This window comes from Molothrus aeneus, chromosome 1 (assembly GCF_037042795.1).
Source record: "Molothrus aeneus isolate 106 chromosome 1, BPBGC_Maene_1.0, whole genome shotgun sequence".
Lineage (NCBI taxonomy): Eukaryota > Metazoa > Chordata > Aves > Passeriformes > Icteridae > Molothrus > Molothrus aeneus.
In genome coordinates this window covers 42004194-42015779 of record NC_089646.1, presented here as the reverse complement: position 1 = coordinate 42015779, position 11586 = coordinate 42004194, and the positions used below count along the sequence as shown (strand labels likewise).

The following is an 11586-nucleotide window of genomic DNA, read 5'->3' as shown; positions in this document are numbered from 1 at the left end:
GGCTGCGACCGCGCTCCCCTCGGCCCGGCACGGGGATCGGGACGGGACGGGACGGGATGGGATGGGACGGGGCGGGGCGGGGCGGAGCGGGCGGTGGCGCCCCGGGGCTGGCGGGGCCGGGCGGAGCGCGGCGCTTCCCCGCCCGCTCGGGCCGCGGGGCGGGGGAGGCCGAGGGGAGCCGCGGGGGTTTCCCGGCCTCCGGGGAGACGCCGCCACACCCAGGCGGGACAGCGGGGACCGGGACAGCCGGGAGCGGGAGCCGCGCAGGGAGGCTGCCCCCGCGCCGTGCAGCCCGCCCGGGACCCATGGAAACAGGCCGGAGGGAACGGGACGGCCGCCCGGAGGGAGCTCCGCACCGAGCAGCTCGGAGGGAACAGTGACAAACCCCTGGCAGGAGAGCGACTCCGGTGCTTTGCTGTGGAGGCACAGCCGCAAACAGCGCCTTCTTACACGGCACCCACTCTTGCCAAACCCCCTCCCAGTAATAAATGGTTTTTATCTTTTATGAGATCTGATTCTCGATCTCATAAAAAATAAAAACCATTTGCATTAATGGGCAGCAACAGGTAAAACTGTAAGGGCTGTCCAGATGTCTCAGGCCCAGTGTTTTCATTAACTCATACAGCAATTGTAATGAAACGCAGCAAAGGAAACTATATATTTCTTCACGTTTAAAAATAACTTGTTCTGCTTTCTGACAAGTGAGCTAGCAGCAGGCCTCTGAGCTGGGCATATGCCACTTTTGTACTCATTGCAGTAGTGATCCCATCTTCTGCTGCTTCATTCTGCAGTTACGACGCAGATTCTGCTCATATTTAGTATCTAATAAGTTCCTTCAGCAACTAAAATTGTCCTAAGAGGGAAGATGTGTAAGCCCAGATGACCCCCAACACACATAAGGCCCCAGCATAAGCAATTTATTTGGAGCAAAATGGGTTTGCCAATGTGGGCAATGGTCCTCCCTAGATTAAGCAGTACATAGTTCTGGACTTCTGTTAAGCCATCTTGTGGTAGCAGTAAAAGGTATTACCTGTCCCACCACATTTTATCTCATGTCACTAGATATCAAAGCTACCACACTGGCTACTGCCACAAGAGTAAAATACTAGCTGCTGAGAAATAAAAAGAAAAATTTGTTCCACTTTTAAACTACTGTTGTTTTTTTTTTTTTTTCCTTACAATTCCCATTCAGAAGCATGCATGGCTACAGGTTTCTATAAGCCCTGTGGAGGAAGGTTCCAGTAACTTCTTCACTTCCTATTTAGAAATACACAGTTTTACCTGCTGGTTCAGCTTCTTTAGTTCTCTATTTCTTTTGAAAGTGTGTGTGTGACTCAGGCCCTGCTGATCTGAGTTCAGGGCAGTGAAACAGAAATAACTTTAAATTAATACAAGTAGAATAACAGACATGTTTTCTACCCAGCAATACAGGTGTTTTCTGTGAAGCACTGGGACAAAGTCAGCCAAACTCTAATGCATCTGAAGTTTCTATTACAGTTCTCATGCTATTTACTTTGTCTTGTTAGGGGCATTGTGTATGAGGATGAAAAAAGGTACTAACAACTCCTTAATAAATGAAAATTAATGGCCATAAGTTGACATCAAGTACCCTTATGTGTGTGACTTAGATTTTTCAGAGACTTTGTCTGAAACAAGTTATTTATAAGTCAAACACCTTCATTTTTTCAAGTTTATTAGCAGTTTGTTTATTCTTCTAAATATCTGTATTAAGCATTTCACTAATGACTTCATTTACCAGTTGTTCTTTTAAGGCTTCTTTCAATCTTACAAGTTCTAACCTACAGCAGATACAAACCATGTTTCAATTGTTATATGATAAACCACAGCTAGCTTATCTTCTTTATCAATATTAGAATATACAAATGCATTAACTCATGGTTTCCAAATCAATATTTAAGACGAGTGAACTGGAAGATAATCTTTTGGGTGCTTATGCCTTTCTTCAGGCCTGAAACTGGAGGAGCAAATTCCAAAAGGAATGGTCAGCTTGTGCAGACTCCTCCAATTTTAATTGGATATTCAGAACATTTAAAAAACAAGACAGTTGGTACCTGGACAACAGATGAGAAAGAGCATGGGAAGTAAGATAATTATCTTTGTGAAAGGACAGAGCAAGGCAGGTAAGTTATGGTTTGTAAAGAAAAACAAAAAAAAAGCAAGGCCAAGTACAAAGCAAATTTTTGCCTAGTATGTATTTTTTTAAATTCAGAATTAAGGATTCAATTTGCCTTCAGAAGCCATTCTGCAGATCTTCCCTTGAGGATCAGCACTGAAGTCTCAGAGAGTACGTAGGTATTTTGCCAGAATCACTCCTTATCTGGTTTTATCTTACATTAAAGGGCAACTCTGACATGTAACACACAGTTGCCATGACAGTTTTAGGTAAACTGGATGAAACAGAACCTCCTCTTAGCTCTCCTCCCTCTTACTGCCTCTGTCCACAAATGAGGTCTGGGTTATGAGTTTAGACCAAACCATTGCAGTTACTACAAAATCTTGAAATGTTTGTGCAAACATAGTCACATCCTTTGGAGTTGAAATAGATACATCAAATGTTAATTAAGAAGAATTTCTATCACTACTGAAGCTTTTTAACTGGTGAGAAGTCACTGATGAAATTTTAATTCTGGCTATATTTCTAGTCACACTTTATCAGTTGGCACTTGGATCACTTCAATGCCTTTGATTCTTTTTACTCCCAGCGATGGAAAAGAGCATACAGGATTTTAATGACACATTTTATCTGTGTAGATAAAATGCAGAGTTAGTAGCCATTCTTCCTTCTCACAACTGGATAAATTTAGCAAGCAGCAGACAGCCTGACCTATGTTGTGTAGGCCAAATGCAATTTGCAGGCAAGTATAGGTTTTTAAATAATATCTTGGCTTCCCTTACACTGAAATCTTATGACTGATAGATAATCAAGAAGAAAACCATGTGATCAAGAAGGGAATTAGCTGTCTGCTGATATATCTTCTGCAAGGCATATATACAAAGTAACCACACACCATTTATTTACAAGGAGAAATAAAGAATGTTTTTTAAGCAGTAAGGTTTTTCTGCTACCATATATTATCAACCAAATAAGCTTTTGAAGACTAGAAGGGAATCCAAAGCTTCTTAATCCAAGAATAAAAGGTTCGCCAGTAGTTTTAAATGAGGAAAGCTTTAAATAACATCATAAAATAATCACAACCTTTCACTCACCATGTAATTTCTGGGAAAAAAATCTTTAGGTAATTTGTATTTGAAAGTAATTTTCAAAGGTATCTGTTTTGAAAGTCATATTCTGTCATACTTCTGCTTGATTCAAAGTTATTTAAATAGGAGTACCAACTTCATTTGTTAAACTAACAAGTTGCAGATGATGCCAGTAGACAGGAAAGGAGGGAGGAAATTCCTTGCTTGTAGCACTGGTGTCTTGACAATTCTTCTGTGGATTTAATCTCTGTATCACTTAATAGGATTTAGAAGCTCAGATTTTAATAAGAGAGAGTAATGGCCTCATCTGAGGAGAAGAAAACCCAAGAAACGAGAGTCTGCTGAGAAACAAGAAGTGTTTGTTACCTTCAGCCAGAGATTTGTGATGCCCTCAGCAGGTTGAGCACTGAGCACTAAGGGGCTGTTGTCTGGGCTCCTGCTTTGGAGCCTGTTGGATCTGAGAAACCTGTTAAGATAATGTGTTCCAGGCACAACATTTCTTCAGCTTCAGACCTACAGTAACCAAAAGCAACCTCATGATCTGAGAAGCTGTTACACTATGCACACCGACAGGATCATCAGAATTCTTGGTAGTATCTACTGTACTCTGAAAAATAAATTTTAAAAAGCAAGCTTCTACTCTCAGTTTACAAAACATGTACAGTTGGAGCATTTATTTATTTATTTTTTAAACTTTCAGGTGTTTTTTTTCTGCATAATGTCACTTTTTCATACATAATAATACAATATCAATCTTAGTTTTGGTAGCCTTCAGTATCAAAAGTATAACTGTAACATTTAAAAAGTTACATTTACATACGTGGCACATTGAGTAAGATTTTTTAAAGGTCTAGTAGTAACAACTATACAATGTCTAGAAAAATACTATGTTAATTTTAAAAGAAGCAGTATGAAATTTTATTATATAGTACAAAGTCAGGTTAAAAATGTCTCTAAAGATGGCATTATTATAAATAATCAATTTATCTCAGTTTATATCGTGTCAGTTCTAGGAGAAATGTTCAAAAATACCTCACTCCTCCTCCAAGCTTTTATCAAAATTGGATAACCTCAAGGTACTTTACACAACAGAATTCACTTTAACTAAGTATTTACTGCAAAGTTCGTGATCGCCAGGATATAAAGCTGAAATATGTATTTCCAGCATAGCAGGAGGTAACCACGAAGGCAAAGAACTGTTGAGAGAGAGGAAAACATAGATTAGGAAATAAATATATTTGAGAGCACTGTAATTTCTAAGGGAAAAAAAAAAGTTATGGGACTTGGGAAAAAGGAAAATAGCAAGCTGACAAAAATGGCACATTCTCACCTTGTGCTTGTGTGGCCATCACAGCCAACACTGCGTAAAAGTAAGCTTACACTATGCCTAGAAGTATGGGCTTGGAGCAGACAAAACATGACATATTTCAACTTTTTAAATAAATTCCTCATTATATAGCCTCATATCTTACAGATTGGACTGCCACCAATGTAAATACTTGCCACTTTTAGAGGCTGAGGAATTGTCTGTGGGACAAAGTGAGCTCAAGCTAGCACCCCTGCCCTGCTGCTGTGTTCCAGATATTGTCTACAGCCCACCTGTACCTCAGCACGCCTCACGGTGCATCTGTCTCCTTACAGAGAAAGCTTGGATTTAAATGCAGACCCAGACGTGTTCTCAAACAGCACTGCTGATTAGGTTACCTATTCCAGAGGTCCTCTACTGATGGATAAAGATATTCCCCAGTGACAACAACCACGCTGTCATATTACTACGTTGTCAGAAATTGATAACATTATAAGCCTTCTTTAGCAGGCTAGATTTATTTCATTTGTACTGATAAAGTCCAATTCAGCACTAGTGCTTAAGTTCCTGTTAATCACTGCATGTTATTCAAAATAGACAATATTCAACATGGTCTTAACGAAAATACCAGAATGTTTTGTGCTAGTAACTGAATAAAGTAAAGCTGTCGCTGCAAATAAGATTTACACCACTTTTCTAAGAGCTGAGCAATGATAGGACAAGAAGGAACAAACACAAGTTACAGGACAGGAAATTTCAATTAGATATTAGGGAAAAAAAACCCCAACCCACAGTGTGAGTAATCAAACACAGGCATTGTGGAATGGCCATATTTGGAAATACTCAAATTCAAGTGGACAAGGCCCTGGTAGCCTGATATGAGTTAGCCCAGCTGTAGGAGTGGAGGGAGTTGGGCCAGATGGCTTCCAAGAAGTCCCTTCCAGCCTAAAAATATTTTATGATTCTACAGTTGTTCCTGGCTTATATGCCATCATTGGCATGGGTAGGCACTGCTGAGCACAGTAGGCACTGTGATGCTCACATGCTGAGCATCCAGGCAGAAATCTAAGCCTTTCAACAGAGGGCTCTTGGCGAGAATTGTCTAATGCAAATTTAATCTCTAACTCCAAAAAACTGTAGATGGTGATGTAAAATCTTATTACAATAAAATACTGGAGCATTCTTCTTTTTCCAATGATTTTGTTTCTTATTAAATAAAAGCTCCATCTAAAATCTTTCTAACAGAATGACTACTGGGGATAGATGATTTGCTAAATCCTCTATCCATGAAACCCTTAATGGATTTTGAAAGCAAGAATCCACATTTAATAGTTTATTTAGACACTGTGTTAGATAAACATTATTAGGAAGTATTAGAAGAGAATCCAAACCTCCCATGAGACACTGAACAGTCATGCATTTTGCATAAAACCTGAATCAGCATGGAAGCTTATCTAGCAGCAAGCAAGTTCCTGTCAGCTGCAGTGACTGAGTAATAGATCTGTAGTTACAAACTGCCAAGAGAAGAAGACCCTGAACACCACTGAAATGACAGGGATTTAATGATCCAATTCCCAGGACAAAAACAGAGCAGGTGCTCATAGTTCCTGTGTTCATGGCCATACAAAAAAAAGCTTCAGATAGGATTTGTGAATAGTCAGTAGGACAACTGCAGAAGCATGAACACTCACTAATTTGGAATTCTTGTATACAATTGAATTTGACTCCTGTTGCCACAACATGAAATAAGCTCTTCTACAACTCTCTTCACTTTGCTAGGGAATGTATTCACCTAACTCAAAAAGCGATAAGGTTCTTTTCTATTCCTTTTTGTTTTAAGTTATTTTTTATCCACTTTGACTGTTTTGGACTTCTAAATCTAATCACTAAGATAGTAATGTCAGACTAATTAGTGATTTGATCACGTTACATGATTTTTCACACGTTGCCCTTGCAACTCAAAGGAAAGATTATCAAAAGTTGAAGCTGTAACAGGAAGATCATTGTGGAAACAGCAATACTATTCCAGGGCTTTCCCCAAGGTACTGTGTGGACAATGTGGACAATAGCTCAGCCCACAGAAAGCTGAATGCATCTTATGCATAACTATGCAAAGTTAGCTGAGTTAGTTTAAACTGCCTTTGAAGTTGTCCAGGTGCATTGGGGTGCTCACACAATCTTTTTTGTCTGCTCTGATGTTCAGGCTCTGACCTCAGCCAGAGAGCTGGTAATAAATGGGGCCAGGGAGGAGGAAATCAGTGTGATCTTAAAAACTTTACTGCCTTTTCTGATGTGACTGTCATCTCCTGGTGGAATTTCTAGTCACCTCTAAAAACTATCAACTAAATTGCAGCTACTTATAGGTTTTGCATGTGACCTCTATCACTCTGCAGCTTTTCAAAATGCAGAATACCTGCAACTTCAACCCATACTTCCAACGAGACTTCATTTGCTGTACCTTTACTGGATGCAGAACTGATTTAAACAAAAAATGAACTCACTGAAGAAGCTGCCCAGCTGTTGTAATTGTGATTGTCCAGATCTTTGGTAACTGAAGATGCATCTACAATGGCAGCAATGAGATACAAAACAAAGGCACTTCCATTAAAACACAGACCCTGTTGAAAAGACAAACACATCATTAATATGCACAGGCATTTGTTTTCCAACATTACAAAACTCTCTTCTGAAATACACTGAACACATACAGTGTACACCAGAAATGTCATTCTTAACTAACATTTTTAACTTTTTGCCTTCTTCCATGTTTCTATCTGTAAGATTAAGATTTAACTGCTTTGAAAATCCATAAACATTGAACGATATTTTGGACAAACTGTTCTCTCCATCACACTAAATCCAGAAAAGTATTAAAGTCGGTGTGCTGTGATTTTCCAGAAGTGAAAATAAGGACTCAGTTTGGTTACCACAATCTAAGGGTTAGGCAGTAAGAATATGACTCTACATGATAAAAAACAAACAAAGAAACAAGATCAAACTGCACTTTGATTACACTTCTAATCTACACAAAGATAGGAACCAATAACTCGTCGCATACAGAGAGTATTTATAAAGCTTCCAAAACTTCGTTTTCTACACTACCGAAGGACATAAAGAGAGGGACTTTTTTTTCTCAGTTGTATTCTTCCATCTCTCAGTACCTTTCCCTTTGGTCTGTTTTTAAGTGGAGAAAGAAACAGGTAAATCCAAGGAGGAGAAGAGTCTGACTGGAGACTACATGGGTCATCAAGACCCATGGCAGATGCTGCATTTTCTCTTTCAAGAGGCAAAGTGAATGTCTCAGGATACTTATATTTATTACTAAGAAAGAAGCAGAGCAAATAACAATGACCTCACATAACCCTACAGAGAGCAAACAAAAAGTTTGTTTGGTTTTTGCATGTGAGAGAGAACAGGAAAGGAAGAGAGAACAGATGTCTAAGAAGATGAAAAATGTATGTATGAAACTTTGTCCTTTGCTCTTTTACTATTTGGTCATAGAAGGTTCTTTAAAAAAGAAAAGTTAAATCCTTTTAAACTCCACTCTACTACTTGTCTAAGGCATACAAATTTGGTGTCATATTTAAGTGGAATGCCTCTGATATGCTTTGCATCTAGTTACAATTCCAGGAATGGGTAACTCAATATAGACCTGGTCTCATGTACATAATCAGCTCCCTTCAGCTTCTGACCCCAGTTCTACACTCCAGAGTGTCACACAAATATAACCCGTAACTCTGTTGCTCTAGTTGCCTAAATGTTGCCAAGCTGGTACAACTCCAACTTATTCATTCCCACTATGTGACCCACTGAATGTTAGGAATTTATGCCAATTACCCACAATTTAATTCACTTTTAACCAGCTTTGGCAAAATCTAAAAAAAGCTGTAGCTCAAGAAGAGAAGTTAAGAAGGAACAGTGGAAAATATCCACTTATCCTTCCATCCATCCCTTCCCAGGGAACTGGCCTGGGCAGTGCCTCAGCACTGAGATGGAGTCCAAGGACTGGCACCTGAGATTTGATTCACACACTTACAAATGAGTGAGGGTTCATCTCACCTATATCAGCTTGTCTAATAAAAGGTACTATGTCTATCCACAGATCTCTCCCCTTGCTTTATCTGGGCAGTACAGCAATAAAATATCAAATTGTCAATTTTAGGATAAGATGCCAACAACTGGCAGGTTCTGGTGAACTTCTGTAAAGCACTGATTTAGAAACCCCAAATTTGATTACCTAAAGTATTTGTTGTTATTTTCGCATTTCCCATTCCAAAAAGACTCAATTACACTGGAAAGCTACAAATCCCTGCAATATCTTGTCATGTAGAAAAAAGAGAAAAGCACATAATTTCTGCAAAGTGCTGCTCTGGGAAATAACACTGTTGGGGAAGATGGAATGCAGTGCAAGCTGATTGGGCCTTTGCTGCCAATATATTACTCAAACCAAATGGTTCATGCTAAATTACCATCTGCTTCTTAAATTCAAATTCACCAGATTTTAAAAGCTTCCATTGATTGTTTTAGAAAAAAACTTGCACTATGAAGGAGAGTCAGTTTTGAAGCATGTCTTTTGGATAAATTTGCAGTAAAAGTAACTGCATCTTAAGCAATTTGGTAATGTGCTTAACCTGCAAAAAGTGAATTTACAACAGAGATGTCCAGATGTAATTTTGGATACTGCGTACAATAGGAACAGTTTGAGCTAACTGTCACCTAAGGAAGCACAGCAATAACTGGCAGATACTGCAATTCAGGATTCTTCAGAGAATAGGGTAAAGGTGAGTGTAAACTCACTCAAAAAGGTGTGTGTCATGCTCTTTCCAACAAAGACTTTAAAAGCACCTCTCTGAAAAGAGACTCAATGTTCCTCTTGGCCATACAGGAGCAGCAAAGGACCAATTCGAGGGCTGTTCCCAAAAGCTCTGTTCTCAAAAACTCTACCTTAGGGCAAAACAAGCTAGAACACAAGCATCTTTTATTTGTTTTGTATTTATTTTCTCTTTAAATGACCCTTTTATATGAAAGGAGACTACCGTTTGGACTTACATTTATTTGGAACTCAGAGCAAGAAATATACTCAATGTGAAATAGAAATAAATCAAATATTACAGTTTGTCTGCCACCATAGATCAGGGGAACTCATTTATGTGCAGTTGCCTCATAATAGCATTCAACTGATGAAAGAAGGGTAATGACCAAAGCTTTATTCAAATGGATATAAAGATGCTTTCCCTTTGAATGTACTTTACTTACATGTAATGCAATGGGGAAAAAAAAAACCCACACCTTTAAACATACCCAGATACATTACTGCTGTAATTGAAATAATCCAACATTTCTATAGCAGTGTTACAGCCTTAATGGTAATTGCTGGTTATGAAACTCGAAAATAGAGAAGCTATCTGAACATAATCCTGGTTGTTCTTATTAGTAATTGCTATAGCTGGCTATTTATTGCAGCAGCAAATGGGAACACTAAAAGAGGAGAGTATTCTAATATTCAATTTTAGTCACATATAGCTGACAATCACACAATATAGCTGATAACAGGCTGTTAGCAACACAGAAGTCAAATACATTTCATCATAGAAATAACAGAATTCTAGTCAATAATATTTAGCTGTTAAAAAAAAGAGAACAGTATCTCACTGCATCCAACGAATGCAAAGATAAAGTTTATAGTGATTCTTAGATGGGTCACAAATAGCCAGTTGGCTAAAATGACAATGACTTTTAGGATCTACTATCCTGAAGACCAGGCTGTTATGCAAATGAGGTAAAAATATACTGTTGAGAGTTAGAGCTGGCCAGGTTTGCTCAAACCATAAAAACTGGATCTGCATTTTAAGTGCCTGTGAAATTTTTCTGTAATTACAGTAGCTGTTTATCTGATTTGCTTTAACTCTTGAGCTCAAAGCAAAGGATTACATGGTACATATTTTACATTAAATAATTTTCAGCACCATTTTCACAGTAGACTACATATGGATTGTCAGAGTCTTGCTACCTCTGAACTATCCTTGCTTTAACTTTAGCAGAGGAAGACTCATGTTTTAAGAGCCCGAGTCCTGCTTCTAATGCATGGTGTTGATTCCAGTAGGGATTTCTGCTGTTTAAGCCATCTGTCTGAGTCTGTTACCTCAGAGGCAGCAACAGACTCATTCTTCATGGGACATAACCACTACAGAGAGAAAAAGAGGTCACTATGCATAAGTGTCAGTCACACACACATGAAAAATCAAGTCACTACATCAATGGCTGAACAAAATGGTGAAACATCATAGAAAAAGTGCTTTGAAAGTGTCTGGGTAGTATGAAAGTTAAACACTGCAGCCACACAGTAATCAGGGAAAAATCTGCAAAGAGTACAAGTAGAGCTGGTAAAATATACATGTAGAATGCATCAATATTTTATTCACTTTGAAACCCATCAAGCCTGGAACAACAAAGAATGGGTATATTTACCACCATGGTCCATGGCACCTGCGGGATCCTGGTGTAGGTCATTGTCATGTAGATGATCAGAAAGAAGACGGTGAGAACCCAGTAAAACACAGCTACAAACATCACCCAGCCGAAGGCTGGATAGAGAAAGTATTCTGTTCCAGCAATCAGGGTCCACACCAGCAGCCCCAGCACCTGCAAAAGTTATGGAGAAGAAAGAAAACTGTCACACAGTTCTAGACCTCAGACTGCTGTTCACATGAACCATTCAATGAGCTGAATGGGGATGCTGCACTGGCAAAATACTGATCCAACAAAAAAGAACATATAAAACTGGTATTGCTGTGGCAGGGTGTCACAAAGGGAAAGGCATCTTATCTGTTGATTTAGCCCAACCTTTAACTACTTTGGAGCCATACTTGCAGTGGTTTTACAGCTATGCTCCCAAAAGGATTGATTATTGTAGCTTTCCTGCTGATGCATGAAGGCAAACACTGCTGTTTTCCTGCCAGCAATGTCACTTTAGAAACAACAGCCTGTGGAAGACCACTGGGATCTTCAGGTTCTACCTGCCACAGTCACAGGTCACTTACTAGTTGGGGTCCAGCTCA

General features: G+C 39.1%; 1 protein-coding gene across 1 annotated transcript in view; it reads right to left on the bottom strand.

Annotated features, from left to right (window-relative positions):
- Window positions 1–3881: 3881 nt before the first annotated feature.
- CMTM8 (CKLF like MARVEL transmembrane domain containing 8) overlaps window positions 3882–11586 on the bottom strand; it is a 35442-nt gene continuing 27737 nt past the window's right edge. Inside the window, exons 2-4 of the mRNA XM_066571562.1 lie at window positions 10997–11170; window positions 7030–7146; window positions 3882–4418 (exon numbers count right to left, since the gene is read on the bottom strand). Coding sequence (XP_066427659.1) covers window positions 4335–4418; window positions 7030–7146; window positions 10997–11170 — 375 coding nt within the window. The 3' untranslated portion in view covers window positions 3882–4334. The remainder of the gene's footprint in view (window positions 4419–7029; window positions 7147–10996; window positions 11171–11586) is intronic.